The sequence below is a fragment of the Pelodiscus sinensis genome, chromosome 12 (assembly GCF_052426305.1).
Source record: "Pelodiscus sinensis isolate ZL-2025 chromosome 12, ASM5242630v1, whole genome shotgun sequence".
Classification (NCBI taxonomy): domain Eukaryota; kingdom Metazoa; phylum Chordata; order Testudines; family Trionychidae; genus Pelodiscus; species Pelodiscus sinensis.
Window position 1 is genome coordinate 6223355 of NC_143063.1, and position 16458 is coordinate 6239812.

Sequence of the window (16458 nt, forward strand, 5' to 3'; positions counted from 1 at the left end):
GCTGTGTCTACACTCCCATACATTCAACAAGGTCGGAAATTGCAACAAGGTCGGAAATTGCATTACTTGTAAAAGCAGGAGTTCCCAAAATCAACTTTAGTGGCCCTTGAGGTCGATGGAACAGGCTTGGTAGTGTGGACACATTGTTTAGAAAATTGACTGTATGTGGCTAAACTCAGTCTAAACTCTTAGTGTAGACAAGGCCTAAAAAAGTTGCTCATTACAGATATGCTTGTCCTCATTGACAGGGCTCGCCAGGTGGCGGCGAGCCCCATTCGCCAGCTGCACGGTTTTGCGAGCTGCGCATGAGCAGATCACGTGGCGCTGGCTATGCCGGCTTGTAATCTACTCGCCATGGGTGAGTAGATTACGTGATTTGTCGAGCCTTGCTCATTGAAGCATTTGGTACTAACCAGTGCTGGAAACAGGGCCGGCCTGAGCCCTTTTGGCGACCTGGGCCCGGGCGTGCGGCACTGCCCCCGGGCATGTGCTGTAGGGGCAAGGGCGCTGCTGGCCGGCACCCCTTACAGCTGCCATCAGGCGCCCCTGTGGGTTGGCGCCCTGGGCAGCTGCCCGGCTCGCCCATGCCTCTGTCCCGCCCTGGCTGGAGACAGGATATTGGACTAGAGAGGTTGGTCATTGATCTGTCATTGATTGGCCATTGATTGAGTATGGCAATTCCTATGTTCCTAAATGATTTTTTTATTGGCTCTGTGATCTCTCATGTCATCCTTATGTGCTCACTGTTTGGATATCTGGCATGCTTTTAATTTATGGGGGCGGGAAATCAGCTTCATAGGTGATTAGTCAGCCCTGTCCTGTCAGAGGCTCCGGACTCCATGCATGGAGCTGACTGACTGGGCAGGGCTGATTAATCTCCTGTGAAGCTGTGCTGCAGCAAAGCTTAGAGGGAACACTGGAGTTCCTTTGACTGAAAGTATCCAGCTGATTTACAGGTTTTGGCAGACCATTTCCACCCATGGTACCTAACTTCAAGGTGCTTTACTTTAAAACATTTGGAATTCTATTTAGCTTCAGGCTCTGGTCCTGCAATTCATACTTACGCAAAATGCTTGAGGCCTGCAGAATGGGGCTTTTACCTATTGATCTTTTGAATTCTCCAGCTTTCACAAGAATGTAAAAATAGTAATACAAGGAATTGCGGTAGACATTGAAAATCCAGGCTACTTTTTTTTTTTCATTTTTACTCTCCCTCCCCTTCTCACCAACTGATTTGAAATATTTACTAGGCATTTCCTATCCAGAGGCCAACATAGAAGATAAAGGGGATGGTAGAGTGGGGAACTTACGCTGTCAGATGAAGTTGTTAGAATTCCTCCTAGAGTGCTGTCTTGGAACCTGTTCAGATGGTCCTATCTATCCCCTCACTTGTACAGGGGTTCCCTTTATAAGTCACTTCAATAATCGTCTTTTTGCATATACATTGTCAATTAATTAAGGAAACTAAAATCATTATATATCTCACAGACCCGCACTTGTCATTTTTCAAGGCACCCAATGCCAGCAATGTAGGCTGGGCAAGTTTAATTAAAAAAACCGTGACTCCTGCTGATGCTGCTCATGCACACAGCACCCCAGCGCGTGCTCATGGCTGAGCTGCTGAGCACACGCGCCCCAGCACCTGGAGTGAGCAGCGCATGGCAGTAGCGGTGGTGGTTCCAGGACCCAGGCATTAGGTTAGAGCAGGGAAGGAGGATTTTATGGGTTACAGGTACATTATATGTATATACAGTACACGCATGTGCACTGTATGTGTTGAGAACGTATCTCAAGCTAATTACATTATTCCTTATGCGTATTAATTCCCCTTTATAAGTCATTTCGCTATAAGTTGCATTATTTAGGAACGTAACCTGGCCTTATGATGGGACCCCCTGTATCTTCAGAGCCCTGGCTACTGCATGGAAAAGGGGACTGTGCAGCTCTGCCCTATTCTTATCCTTGTGTCTTTCTATCTTCTTTCCACCTATGCATTTGGAGCCAGAGATAATCATTGTTAGGATCTTTCATAGGAACAGCAGTGTGAAATTGACCTGATTTTTGTCTCTTTTCCAGCTGCTGGGATTCTGAGTAGAAGCATTGAAATTGACACTACTAGTTGATTTCACATGGCTGAGTTCTCTGAGCCAGCCAGTTGGAACTGTCTTGTGAGAATGAGGGTAGCATTAGATTTATTCATGTTTACATCATATTTGAAAAAATATTTAGTGTATTTTTTTATATAGAAGCCTGAATTATAATCAGAGTTTAATGGCTTACAGTCTCCAATGAAAGTTTCTTGCAGGTCACAGTCATGTGGACGAGGGGTTCCTGTCACAGGTGCAGGGCACTGAGAACAAGTTTCAGGGGGTCCTCTAAGCACAGCTAGCATTAGATTCACAAGGCCTCAGGGCAGAAAGCCAAAGCCCCACCACATTGGACTGAAGCCAAAACCCGAGCAACATAGCTTTGTGGGGGCCCCTCTGCATAGGACTCCATGGAATTGCGCTCCTTGTTACCCCCTAACAAGCGCTCCAAGTGCAGAGGCCCTACGCTGGTGCTCCAAGTGCCGAGACCTTAAAAATACCTTGCTTCTATAGGCTTCTGCTTAAAAGCTCCCCAAAGTGACAGATTCCCTATTTCCCCAGAGGCTGCCACCACCAAGTGAAACAAAAATCCCTTTGTTCTTGAACGCAGGAAGAAAGCACTTCTTCCAGAGAGGTACACGCATTTGTGCTTCATGGTCCAGTTCATTTCCATACCCAGTATTCTTTGTAGGAATGGTAGATGTGCCTGGTTTAATTCATCTTGTTCCCCTTGCTCCTAGCTTAAAACTCCCACAAAGAAAACAGCAGGCAGGTATATCTTCCAATTCAAATCTCAAAACCTTCTCCCGTTGGCTCTCCTGGCTCCCTGCCAACATCCCCTAACTACCTGGGTTTAACCTGTTAGTCATAGAATGCTGGGATGTTCATAAAAGGCTAGCACTCCTCCTATCCATCACACCAGCCCTGGCTTTTATGTGCTGAAAACTAGTAGTTGTTGCCCAAGTGGGCCATGGAGTTTTTTATAGCATGTTGGCTGTGGGTGGGGGTGGGAGGGTGGGGTGGGGGGAAGGTTCAGAAAGAAAAAGGTTGAGAATCCCTTGAGGGTGACTGTTTTTCAGACCTCAAGTTTTTGAGTTTTAATGTCCATTCCAAGAATTAGGTATTTCTGCTTTATCTATTTGAGCCTTTTCCAGTAATAAAGAGATTTAAATTTTGGCTCATATTACTCAAAACTAATTAATTAGATCATAAGCCTTTGAGTATTTGAAAGATAATAGATACTGTTCATACATTTAAATATTTAAGCTTTAAATCTTTTTAAAGCCCGTTCAATAAAATATTCAGCATGACTATATCTGGAATATAGTAATTACAACATTCTTCATCAGACAGTGTGTCCATCTTCTTGAGGAGACTTTTTTTTAATAGCAAACCATAATTGAAAATACTCTGTGTGGAGTTAACAAACCAGTCACATCTTATTGGCTCCTTTTGCTTAAATTTAGGCAACTAAATCAGTCTTCAGAGTTTATTCTTGGTTTCAGAATGTTAGAGAACTGTTGAAATTTGAGTTTTATTAGACATGGAATAATAAAATCCTAGTAGTTTAATGCAGAAGCATCTATTTATAAATTACCAATGTTGTTTTACTGAAGAGCTGTGCCAGTCCTGACTTAGCCCACAACTGATCTGCCTTCACAAAAGTTAGTTTAATTTTTTCTGTCTGCATTTTCTTTCCCTTAGGTGTCAGTTGTTGCTCTTTCCCCAGCCAGACATGAAAATCTGCCATACTGTAGCAGTTCCCATCTGAACAGCACCATTAATAGTCAGACTGTAGTCTCTTGAATGCAGTAAATTCTGTCAGTGTAAAGGCTATTTTTTTGTGTTGCTGTTCTAACGATTTTAATGTTGTCTAGAAAAAAGCTATTTGCTGATCACTCTCCAGATGAACAGAGAGTTGTCATTACCACAGATTTGTTATAACTACAGTTAATTTAGTGTGTGTAGTTAAAATTCTGGGTTTACCTAAATTGATCTCTGTTTTCACTGAATTTGTTGAAATTGTCCCATATCTGCAGATTTATGTAACAAACTGTTTGTTGTTGATGCTGAGTCTATGTGTAAAAGTGCAGGTTTGGGAGCAGTTTTACACTGCACTGACTCGTCATGCGTTTGGTTTCACTGCTCTCTAAGAAATTAGCTCCTGCTTATGTTGTTGCCTTTTTATCTAGATAGTTAATGAAAATGGGAAGTGGACCGGATCAAATCAGATCAAACTAAATTCCGTCAGTCAGTGCCACACATGCTGCTCCCTCAGAAACTGACATTAGCAGTCTTCACTGTATAGAGCGTGGTTATTCTGGTCGCTGTCTGCCAACAGAGGCTGCTTCTGGCAGCAGAGTACAGGAGATCTGTGCCAAGGGGAAGTAGTTCACAAATAAATACTGAAAAGATGTGCTATATTGCATTGCAGGGCATGAAATTGTCTTCCACTGGCCTGCTAATCTTATCTAACAAATCCAATGCAAACTATCTATTCTGGTTTGTTGGCCAGCATAAACTTGATTGCCAACTGTACCCAAACTGTTCAATATCTAGCCAGCAGTGTGTGGAGAATGTTTACATTGGCCCTAATGTCTGGAGGTAGGCTATTAGTTTGTGTCATGGTGTCTGTGAAAAATAACAGTGTACAATGTTCTTGAATATTTCATTAACTGCATGTGACTGAATCACTAAACATAATAGTTTTAAGCAAACTCCTACCCGGTAGTGCTAAATAGTTCTCTCAGCACAGAGAGAACAGTGGTGCCTAGCCATGAATGATGAAACTAGATGACTAATAAATATAAAATCCATTCTATTAGCATTCTTGGGTTTCTTTTCTGCTTCACTGTTTGTTCTAAGCAAAGGTTTTTTAAAATATGTTTTTGAGAGCTTTTTACGTGTGAACTCTCTGATGGTTTTGGTCATAGAAATGCCCTTGGGGTTGTGCCACAGTGTGCTGATCAAGCCACTGATTCCTGCCTTACTCCCCTTCCCTCCTACTCTGTTGGAAGGCTCATATGCTCCCTCCTTTTTTTGTGCTGCTTTGATCGTTCCTTCCTCCTTCACCAGTATAAACTACTTAATTGTGAGAATTGGGTATCCCTTGAACAACTGAAATTATGGTAAAAGAAATACAAAATGCTCCCTTGACCAGATGCATTTGTAAGAAGTTCAGTCTCTTTGGGGGACACTGAGATGTTTAAACTGTAGGTATTTTCCTTCTATAAAACAGTCCTTTTTCACATTGGACTCATTTGTCTGTCTGTTGCTCAAATAAGAAAGTAAATTACTTCTTGTTGTTATATTCTTGCAACAAATTAGTGTTAAAGAATTACGGTTTATGCCACAGACCTTAGTTTGTCTTGTCTGATTGCTTAGAAAGAAAACATGTTAATTTATCTTCTGTGAAGGGACATTTTAAAATTCTGGATAAAGGAGCTTATTTGTAGGAAGAGGAGGAAATTCTAAAGGGTTATACCAAAGTTCAGATTTGGTTTAGGGAGGATCCCAGTTTGTGGATCTGTGCATTGAGGCAGATATGAGATACCTTGTCATCTCTGTTTGAGCCCGAGTCAGCTGGATTTGTAGATTTCATGTAAGGAGAACAGTTCCTGAAAGTTTGTTGACCTTTATTTAGAGGGCATTTTCTTAAGATGGCAAAAAGAAAGTTGGCTGGTACAAAGGCAATATGCATGCTTTGAGAACTGGGTCATGGCCAAACAGGCAATGTGGTGCCATTTTATTTGCCAGGGACACTGCTTTGTCTTGTACGTCTAAGTTGTGCAAAAAAACCCTCCAACAACCTTGTGTTTTTAATGCACATTAGTTAACCCACATTAGCAAACTTATGTTAAAATAGTAGTCAAGATATGGCAGATCTGCTTTTTTAACTCAGTTTAGCAAATCAAATTCAGCTACGTCCAATATAGGCTTATAATCAGGCTGCTAATCAAGTTACCAGAACTTGTTTGTTTTATTTTATAGTGTAAACATACTCTTTCAAGAAATATTGGTTATTTTTGGTACTTGTTTTTGCTGTACTTTGAATGCTGCAGAAGTATTTTCTAGGAAGGGTAATGATGGGGTTGAAAAGGCTGATGGCGGTGAATGGGCTCGAGGTTTCATTATTGTTACTTCATATATACTGAAAGGATAATATAAGTATGTGGATGCTGTAATTTTTAGTGGGAGGGGCTATTGATTCACTTAAAAGCAGATGCCAATTAATTAGTCAGCTCCCAGAAGACTATTACGATGCTGATTATGCATCAGAGTAACACCTTTTGTGTGGAAGCTTCAGGGGGTAGCTGAGTTAGTCTGTTACAGAAAAAACAACAAATGGTCTGGTAGCACTTGATAGACTAACAAATCATGTAGATGGCATCATGAGCTTTCATGGGCACAGCCCACTTCTTCAGATGACTGATTGATGTGAACCAATGTTTGTATGGTCCAGTTTTACTTTCAATATCTTCTGCAGGTAGCATGGTCACCATTGCACTTTGCATTAGCATGCTGTCAGGGGTGGCCCTAGACTAGCTGCCAGCAGCTGGTGCTGGCCTAGGCGAACCATGCAATCGGTGCCCACACCTCCAAACCCCTCAATGATCTTGCACCACCATTTGTCTCCCCATTTAACTTGGCGCTCTAGGCGACCGCCTAGTTCACCTATATGGATGGGCAGCCCCTGCATGCTGCACATTGGAAAAACTTGTTTACTGAATGCTGATCATTACAAACAGTTTTAAAATAATATAGCCTTTCTGTTCTGGGTCATCAGACCTTCATGTAAGCTTGGCCATATGTTCTGTGCTGGGACAAATGTCCATTAATTAGCTTCTGCTTTTTTCCAGACTTCTAAGTTTATGGGTTGCAAGGAGTGTTAGGTGGATATTGTTGCTAATGAGTTAGACATGTAAATTCCTTGCATTAAATGGAAAATAAATCTCATACTCAGGTGACAACTGCAGAGCTATATCAATTTGCACCTTTATTATGTCTGTCCCAACTTGGTCTTTGTTTGGAGACAGCTGTTCTGATTATTGAATACTTGCCAAACACATGGAAATTCTAGAATGCTGGAATTTTTAGAAGTCCAAGTACTTTTCTAGAATAGCCTTTATCTTGCACTTGGCCTTGGGTGCTCCTTGAACAAACTGTGAATTAGAAAAATATTGTGCTGCTTCTTTGTGTCTTGCCTCACTCTGAACAGGGCTGTCTTTCCAAGTTTGTCAGGAACTGAGCAAACTTTTCTAGAAGTTGGTGTTTAAAAGTTGAGAAATTCAAGTAACTTGAGTTCTTATTAACTTGACCATGAATGTAATGGATGTATGAACCTAATTTTATGTATCCAACTTGGGATGTTTGAATCCTTGTCTCTTATTGACATGAGTTTCCTGGCTGAAATTAGAAGATGCCTTTCACACGTTGATCCCTATATGTTTACATTCCCAGTCCTTTTTAGATCACAGTTACTGTTCTGTAACTGGCTCCCTGGGTGTACCGACTCCTGCGGATTTGCTTGCTCCCCCCTTGCCTCCTGCACATCAGCTCCCAGGGAGCTGTCCCTCCCATGAGTAAATGTGTAACCACTGAAATTTTTCAGCAGTTACAAGTTTACCCAAAGAGATGCATTTTAACATCCATACTGCAGTGACCCCATCAGTTACAGCCTGTTTGTTAAAGACTCACTTTATACTGTCCACTTCCTCCAAATGATAAATTCTACTTCAGTGTATGTACGTAACTCTCATTAACACTAATGAAAGTTTCCCATGTGCAGTGAGGGAAGGCTATCTGCCTTCAAGATGGAACAGCCTGTTCATATTTTTCCTATCTATATACTTAGTGATACATGTCTTTATATGCTTTTCTGAAAGAGTAAAATAAAAAAGACAATATATGCAGGTTGAAACGGAAGTAGTTTAAACTTAAGACTTAATTAATACCAAATCCTTACCTTGGGCAATTGTACCTTCTGATCACTTCCACCCCCATATATTTGAATTAACCATTGTACTCCATTTGATGTGTTTTAAGGTCATAAACCTGAACTAATAACCCCATATCTACTAGGCAATTGCCTATCTTAAAAGACTACTTTAAATATCCTTAAGATTTGCAGTAGTTTGGGGATGATCTGTAGTGTGATTGGTTATTCTGAACTCAACAACCAGTTTTTGCCCCTGGGAACAGGTGTTATTGGAATCAATGAGGGATCTTTTACTTATTTTGTCAAAAATCTCCTAGGGTGTTATGCTATGTTAGTCTGTATCTTCAGAAACAACAAGGAGTCCTGTGGCACCTTAGGCCTGCTCTACACGACATAGAAAGGTCAAAGTAAGATACGCAATTTCAGCTATGCAAATTACATAGCTGGAGTCAATGTATCTTACATCGCGTTTCTGCACTGTCCACACAGCAAATGTTCCCATCCACTTCCCTTACTCCTCAGGAGGAGAAGGGTATCAGTGCTGATGGGGGGGTGCCCTTTGAGTTCAATGTAATGGGTCTATACTAGAGTTGCTAAATTGAACCCCAGAAGATCGACTGCTGTGGTGTTGATCTTCCATGTAATGTAGGCATGCCCTTAGAGCAGGGTTGGGGAACCTCAGGCCCTGGCTTGCCTGGACCTGGCCTCCGAGGCTCAGGGCCTCTCCAGCATTGGGGAGCCCACGCTGGTGCTTCAGCCCCACCGCCCCACCATGGGGCTGGAGAACACAATCTACTAGGCTAGGCCTCCCTAAACTCTGGTGTGTGAGGGCAATGTGGGGAGTGTCTTTCTCCTTCTCAGTTGGGGGCCACGTCAGTGAGGGTTGTGTTTTTTGTTTCTTTCTTGTGTGCGGCCCCTGACTAATTTTTTTTTTTGCGTGGGTCAGTGGCCCCCAACCCAAAAATGGTTCTCCACCCCTGTCTTAGAGACTAACAGATTTATTAGCGCATAAACTTTCAGGGGTAAAACCCACTTCATCAGATGAGTTGGAGTGGAAATTACAGAGGAAGGGAGATATATATAAACAGCAAAAGAAGCTACTTGTCAAGTCAGAGTGGATGTGTCTCATTCACAGCATTTTGATGTGGAAGATGTATCAAGAGAAGGGAAATGAGTCTCTCTCTCTCCCCCTCCCTCCCAGGGGTTTCTGTGCACGTCTTGTATAGGAACTGCTTTGCACATGGACATTGAAGGATTTGGAGAACTTCTCCAGCAGGCGGAACAGCTTGCAGCTGAGACAGAGGGAATCTCTGAACTTCCTCATGTAGAACGCAACCTGCAGGAGATCCAGCAGGCTGGAGAGCGTCTGCGGTCCCGGACTCTGACCCGCACATCGCAGGAAACTGCAGATGTCAAGGCGTAAGTACTTGAGTTTTCAGGACTCTCTTTAGAGATAGCAGTGCTGAAGAGACAGCCTATTAGCTCATTTAATTCCTCATGAAAATCTAACATATTTAAAGATCTTATAATGGAGCTGTGAACTACTTTGGGAAGAAGCTCCTATGTCTGTAAAGGTCTACACATCTCCTGTTTGTGCTATACACATACTGCTTTCAGTGGTGGTAATTTGATAGGTATGATTAATCTCACCAACAGTCTCTTACCTTTAATGTGCGTCTGTTTATAACATGTGACTTGATATCCCTCAGTCCTGCTTTTGTGTGTCTACCTACAGGGAATCAGAACATACACAAAAAGACTGTCAATAATCCTGACTTTATAAAGACCTGCTTCATGTTTAGTTTGCCTATGGATTTCCCAGACATAAATCCAGACCAGGTTTTTTGCACAGGGACAGGCTACATCTTAAATTTGATTGATTAAAAGAATGCAATTTGTCCCAACCTAACCCCATACCACCCCTGATCTTCTGCTACCTGTGATTGCCTGAGAACAGGGTGTTAAGCTACTCTGAACAGCACATTTAAAATAGGGAGGGAATATGGTCTTGTGGATCAAATGTTGGACTGGTACTCAGGAGATGTGGGTTCTATTCCTGGTTCTGCAACTAAGGAAGGGCAAGTTACTTAAGCTCTCTACGCCTTTGTAAAATTAGGATAATGACACTGCCCTGCATCACAAGGGAGTTTTGGGGATAATAGGTTAATGCAGTGGTCACCAACCAGTAGATCTTTGGAGCCTCTGACAGGTGATCCTCACTGCTTTGTCCTGGAAACTATCAAGCGCCAGCACTTCGATTGCCCCTTCCCCCACTGTGATGCTGCTCCTCCTCACTGCCTTAGAGCTGTCACCCTGGGAGCCTCCTGCTTGCTGTGCAGAGTGTGGTAGGGAGAGGGGCGGGTGCTCCTGATGCCAGGGTGTCCATCCTCCCCCCACTCCTGTACCCTGCCTCCACACAGAGAGCTGGGGATGGAGGGAGCTTGGCAATGCAAATCTCTGCCACTCTCACAAACACACGTTACCTTTACTCTCATCTCCGAACCCAACACACATGTGCATTGTTGTTACTATTTTACTGCTTGCACAGTGTATTCTTTTTGGGTTTTGACTGGTCTGTGCATTTCATCATTTTCATTTCTCCCTTATGCTTACATTTCATTCTTTGAGTAGTGAGTTCTAAAATGCCAAACCTGTCGTGGTTGGAGCCATTATCCCTGTGGTAATTGTTGTTGCTGGAGGTGGTTGGCATATCCCAGCAGCCCCTGAGAAAGGCAGAGCAGGGGATCTCCACATGCTGTCCTTGCCTGCAGATACCACTCCTGCAGCTCCCATTGATCAATAACAGGGAACCGTGGCCAGAAGAAGCTATGGGGTCAGTGCCTGTAGATGAGGAGCAGCACATGGCGCCATAGAGCCTTTTTCTGTACATACCAGCTGCTTTCAGGAGTGGTGCAGGGCCAGGGCAGGAGAGAGCCTACAGTAACCCCACGGCTCCACCACCCAGAACCCATCTCAGTTACGTGATGCCCAGCCAGAGCTTGCATCCTGAATCCCTGTGCCAGTCCCAAACCCCTTCCTGCACCCAACATCCTGCCCCAGACATGAGTCCCCCTGAACCCAAACTCCTTTCTAGAGCTTGCACCCTGAAACCCACTCCTGGACCCTAATCCCCCGCCCTGGGCTAAGCCCCGAGTCCCTCCCACACACTGAACCCTTTGGCCCAAGACCAGAGCCTGCACCTCTACCCCAGCCTGGTGAAAGTGAATGACGTTTGGAGAGGAAAGGGGTGGAGTAAGCAGGGTGAGGCCTCCGAGAACGGGTGGAGCAGGAGCTGTGCCTCAGAGAAGGGCGGGGGGAAGGAAGACAGGTAAGGGTATTTGGGTTTGAGGTAGATCTTACATTGCACTTTAATAAAAAAAAGTGATCTTGTGGTTAAAAAGGTTGGAGACCACTGGGTTAATGGTTTTTGTGAAGAACTTAGATAGTACTGCATAAGGGCAGTGGTTCCCAACCTTTTCAAGCATTCGGACCCCTTTTCAATCTATTAAAATTTCACAGACCACCCCTCTCACTAGAAAAGGAAAAGTAAGGATAAAAAAGAAAAATGGTGGGCCCGATGCTTATTTTTAAACTTTCTACATACCCGGGTAGTACCGCTGGGGACCACCAGGGGTCCACGGACTTCAGGTTGGGAACCGCTGGTATAGGACCCTGTCAGAAGACGAGGAGGGTGGCTGACTGGCATCTCTAGCTTCAGATAGAAAATGAAAAATTGTCATAGTTCCCTTATGAACAGCACAGACCCTGGCCGTGCCTTCTAATGCAGTTTGGCCAAAGAGCATGTTCAGTTAGCTATTTGCACTTTTCCTAACATGGAGCCTGGAGGTAAACAGCTGAGTGGAGCTGGAGGAGAAATTTAACATCATCAATTGAATGGGCAAATAATTTTTAATTTTTTCTGCCACTAAGTCAGTAACTCAGATGCAGTAAAACTAGTGAAAAGCTAAGGATATTAAGTGTAAGTCTGATTGGAAACTTGTGCACTGGGAGGTAAATAAATATTTTTGGGCTTGGCTGTCCTTAGTCACCAGCTGTGATGGGATATTCCTAGTTTATTTAGGAGAACATCCCATATTCCCATTCATGTTAAAATTTCTCTTTCTGCATTCCATATTTCTACACTGAAGTTCTCTGGCAGAAATGCATTCTGGCTGGCTGATAAGTGGGTTCTGAATTTTTATAGGCTAAAGCTCTGTTTTTCATGACTCTCAGTCTATTTTAAATCCTTTTTTCTCTGATGGCCAAAAGACTCTGTTAAAGAACCATAAGAACATAAGAATGGCCATATTGGGTCAGAACAAAGGTCCATCTAGCCCAGTGTCCTGTCTGCTGACAGTGGCCAATGCCAGGTGTCCCAGAGGAGGGAGTGAACACAACAGGAAATGATCAAGCGATCTCTCTCCTGCCATCCATCTCCACCCTCTGACAAACAGAGGCTGGGGACACCATTCCTTACCCATCCTGGCTAATAGCCATTAATGGACTTAACCTCCATGAATTTATCTAGTTCTCTTTTAAACCCTGGTATAGTCCTAGCCTCCTCAGGCAAGGAGTTCCAAAGGCCAAATGGTTACCTATTAAGATAATGGTTATGGTAGAAGGCAAATGTCTGCATCTTGGGTATAGTGGCATACCCATAATTACGACACTGACATTTCAGATTTAAACATCTGAAACCGTGAAATATTCCAATTTTCAAATCTTAGGTCCATGAAATTGACCATAATGAATCCTGAATTTAGTAGGGCCGTACACATAGGGCATGTTTTCTAGATCTTTAATCATTTTTATTGCTTTTTGCTGGACTTTATTCAATTTGTCCACATTATTCTTGAAACGTGGTGCTGAGAACTGGACACAACACTCCAATTGAGACCTAATCAGTATGGAGTAGAGCGGAATAATGACTTGTCGTGTCATAAGAATGACCATATTGGGTCAGTCCAAAGGTCCATCTAGCGCAGCATCCTGTCTGCCAACAGTGGCTAATGCCTGATGCCCAGTAGGGAGTGAACAGAACAGGTAATCCTCAAGTGATCCCTCTCCTGTCATACATTCCCAGCTTTTGACAAACAGGTTAGGGTCACCATTCCTGCCCATTATCGCTAATAAATATTGATGGACCTAAACTCCAGGAATTTAACTAGTTCTTTTTTGAATCCTGTTAAAGTCCTGGTCTTCACAACATCCTTGTCTTGTTTACAAGACTCCTGTTAATGCATCCCGGAACAATGTTTGCTTTTTTTTGCAACAGCATTACACTGACTACGCCTATTTAGCTGGTGATCCACTATGAATGGCTTTCAAATAAGGAGAGATGAACAAGACTGGGACTCTTTGGCTTGGAAAGGCTAAGACTAAGAGGAGACATGATAGGGGTCTATGAAATCATGACTGGTGTGGAGAAAGTAAATAGTTATTTACTTGTTTCCATTACGTTAGAACTAGGGGTCACCAAATGAAATTAATAGGCAGCAAGTTTAAAACTAAGAAAAGGAAATATTTTTTCACACAATGTATAGCCTGTGGAACTCTTTGCCAGAGTATGTGGCAAAGGTCAAGACTCTAATAGGATTCAAAAAAGAGTTAGATAAATTCATGGAAGATAGGTTCATTGACAGAGGATAGCTCCATTGAAGGCTATTAACCAGAATGGGCAGGAATAGTGTGCCTAGCCTCTGTCTGTGGGGAGCTCAGGCCCCACATGGACAGGGGCTGCTGCCACCCCAAGCTGCTACCTCTGTATCAGAGGCAGCAGCACAGGGTGGCAGGCAGCTGATCTCTGAGCGGAGCTGGTTTTTAAGCTGATGCAGTGAAGCCAGTGCTTTGGGGGGAGCCGGCTTAAAAGCCTAAGAACCAGCTCCTGCCTGCCCCTGCTCCACTGTCTCTGTGGGAGGCAGCAAGAGGGGCAGGCAGCTCTGCGGAACTGGCACGCGTAGAGAGCCAGCTTAAAAGCCGGATCCCCACACGTATTGACTGCTGCCCTTCCCCATCGCCACTGCTGCCTCTGATAGGAGACATCTTGAGAGGCGGCTTCCCGCATGTACTGGCTCCTGCCTGCCCACCTTACCCTCCATGCTGCTGCCTCTCTATCAGAGGCAGCAGCATGGTGAGAGGTGCGTCAGGCGGCACTGAGTAATCTGGTACTCGTGGGGAGCCTCGTCCCCCCCCGATACAGAGGCAGCAAAGGGCGTGTGTGCATATAGTCCTTTAAATCAGGGGTCTCCAAACTACGGCCCGGGGGCCGGATGCGGCCCGCGAGGCCCTCTCATCCGGCCCGTGGAGACCTTTTTGGATTCAAAGGCAGAAGAAGTGAGATTGTTTCAAAACCCATTTGAAGCAGATGTGGCCAGTTGCCCAGATGAACTGCAGCTGGAAGTCATTGAGTTGCAAGCAAATGACCTCCTTAGGGACAAGTTCAAAATAGGACTGGTGGGTTTTTACCAGTTTTTGCCCAAGGAAGACTTTCCTAATGTCAAAACTTTTGCATCAAGGTACCTTTCAATCTTTGGAACAACATACCTGTGTGAACAAACATTTTCAAGAATGAAATACGTGAAGAACAATTTGAGAACAAACTTGTCCGATGATAATCTCAGGTCACTGTTGATGTTAGGGACAACAAATCTAAAGCCAGAAATGTCTGCTATTTTGGCATCCAGGAAACAATTTCACCATTCACACTAATACAGGTGTTCATGTGTAGTGTATGAATGTGTTATTAAATAATAACTGAATAAAATAATATTAAATAAATAATTAAAAACAACATCCATGTTTTGATTGTTTGTTTTTTATTTGGACCTCAAGTGTGTAGTCGGCCCCCGAACTGCTGTTTGATAGTTAATGCGGCCCTCGGGCTGAAAAGTTTGGAGACCCCTGCTTTAAATGATTAACCAATTAACCTAGGCTTATCAGTTAATCATTTTAAAAAACTATATGCTAACTAGGGATGTGAACGACTAGTTGACTATCCGATAAGCAAATGCTTATCGGATAGTCGACGGGCTAGTCAACTAGTTGCTGCCCCCCTTTCGCTGCCTCTATCAGAAAGAGGTGGGGGGGGGGAAGAGGAGGATATACTTCAGAGGCAGCACCATGTGGAGCCTGGGGCCAGACCCTAGGCTCCATGGAGTGCTGCTGCTTTGAAACATTGTGTGCAGCCTGGGGCCAGCTGGTGACTCCCCTGCTGACCTGGGGCTCTGTGTGGCGCTGCCGCTTTGAAACGCCATGGGGAGCCTGATGTCAGGCTCTTCGCGGTGTTTCAAAGTGGCAGTGCCGCATGGGGTCAGTGGGGGAATCGCCAGCTGATCCTGAGCTCCATGGGGTGGCTGCCATTTTGAAATGCTATGAAGAGGCTGACGCCGGGCTCTCCACTGTTTCAAAGTGGCAGTGTCGCATGGAACCCCGGGGACATTCCCCAGCTGATCCCATGCTCTACGTGGTGCTTTCACCTTTGAAATGTAGCAACAACCTAGGGCTGTTGCTACACTACAAAGGTGAAGGCACCCTATCGACCTACCAAATAGTCGATGCAAAATGCATCGACTGTTTGATTAGTCAGTTACTTGATATTTAACATTCCTAACACGAACATCCGTACTGGTAAGTGATTTTCTTCCCCACTCAGAAGCTTAATAGAAAAAATGCTGGAACTTTGAATTTTTGGTAAGTGACTAACGTACTCATCTTCTGAGAGCTAACTCCAAACATTTAAATCCAAGAGGGCAGTATTCTGTTCTAGAATTTTTATGAATGGAAACATTTGACAGCTGTATGGTACTGCAATGAGAACAGTATTCGTTTTGCAAGGGAGAGCCTATTTTCTCTTTACATTCTTTCAGGACGGATAATACTGGATGTTATAAATGATACAGTGATGTCAGAAGAGAAACCTTCTCTATACATCTACAGTCCAAATATTTGTAATGCAGATTTTTTTTTCAGAGCCAATAAAAGTAATCTTATTGGTTTAATTTCAGTTTTCTCCCTTTCCCCCATATAGATCTGTTCTTCTTGGGTCCAGAGGACTTGACATATCCCATATCTCTCAGCGATTGGAGAGTCTTAGTGCAGCCACTACATTTGAGCCTCTAGAGCCTGTGAAGGACACTGATATACAGGTAAGGGCAGTCTGTGACAATCTCAGCTCCTCTGGACTAGGGATGTTAAAATGAGATTATTTTACTAATCGATTAGTTGATAGAATTTTTCTTTTCTTGTGTGTGGTTTCCTGGTAAGGTGAACCACAAAGAAAATAATTTCATGCAGTCAGAAACCTACCCTGAAAGATTTTGGGGTTAGGTTTTGGTTGAGGCGGTAGGCCTTTGTTTGCAAAATTGGATTGTAATGGGCTGCCACGTCTTTCCAGTCTTTAGACTTTTCTTGTGTTTGAGTGGATGAACCATGGTG

General features: G+C 43.6%; 1 protein-coding gene across 2 annotated transcripts in view; it reads left to right on the top strand.

Moving 5' to 3' along the window:
• Positions 1 to 16458, top strand: part of NUP93 (nucleoporin 93) — a 175532-nt gene that overhangs the window by 13010 nt on the left and 146064 nt on the right. For both annotated transcript variants that reach the window (XM_075940391.2, XM_006114732.5), the window contains exons 2-3: positions 9227 to 9444; positions 16052 to 16169. In XM_075940391.2, coding sequence (XP_075796506.2) covers positions 9266 to 9444; positions 16052 to 16169 — 297 coding nt within the window. In that variant the 5' untranslated portion in view covers positions 9227 to 9265. The remainder of the gene's footprint in view (positions 1 to 9226; positions 9445 to 16051; positions 16170 to 16458) is intronic.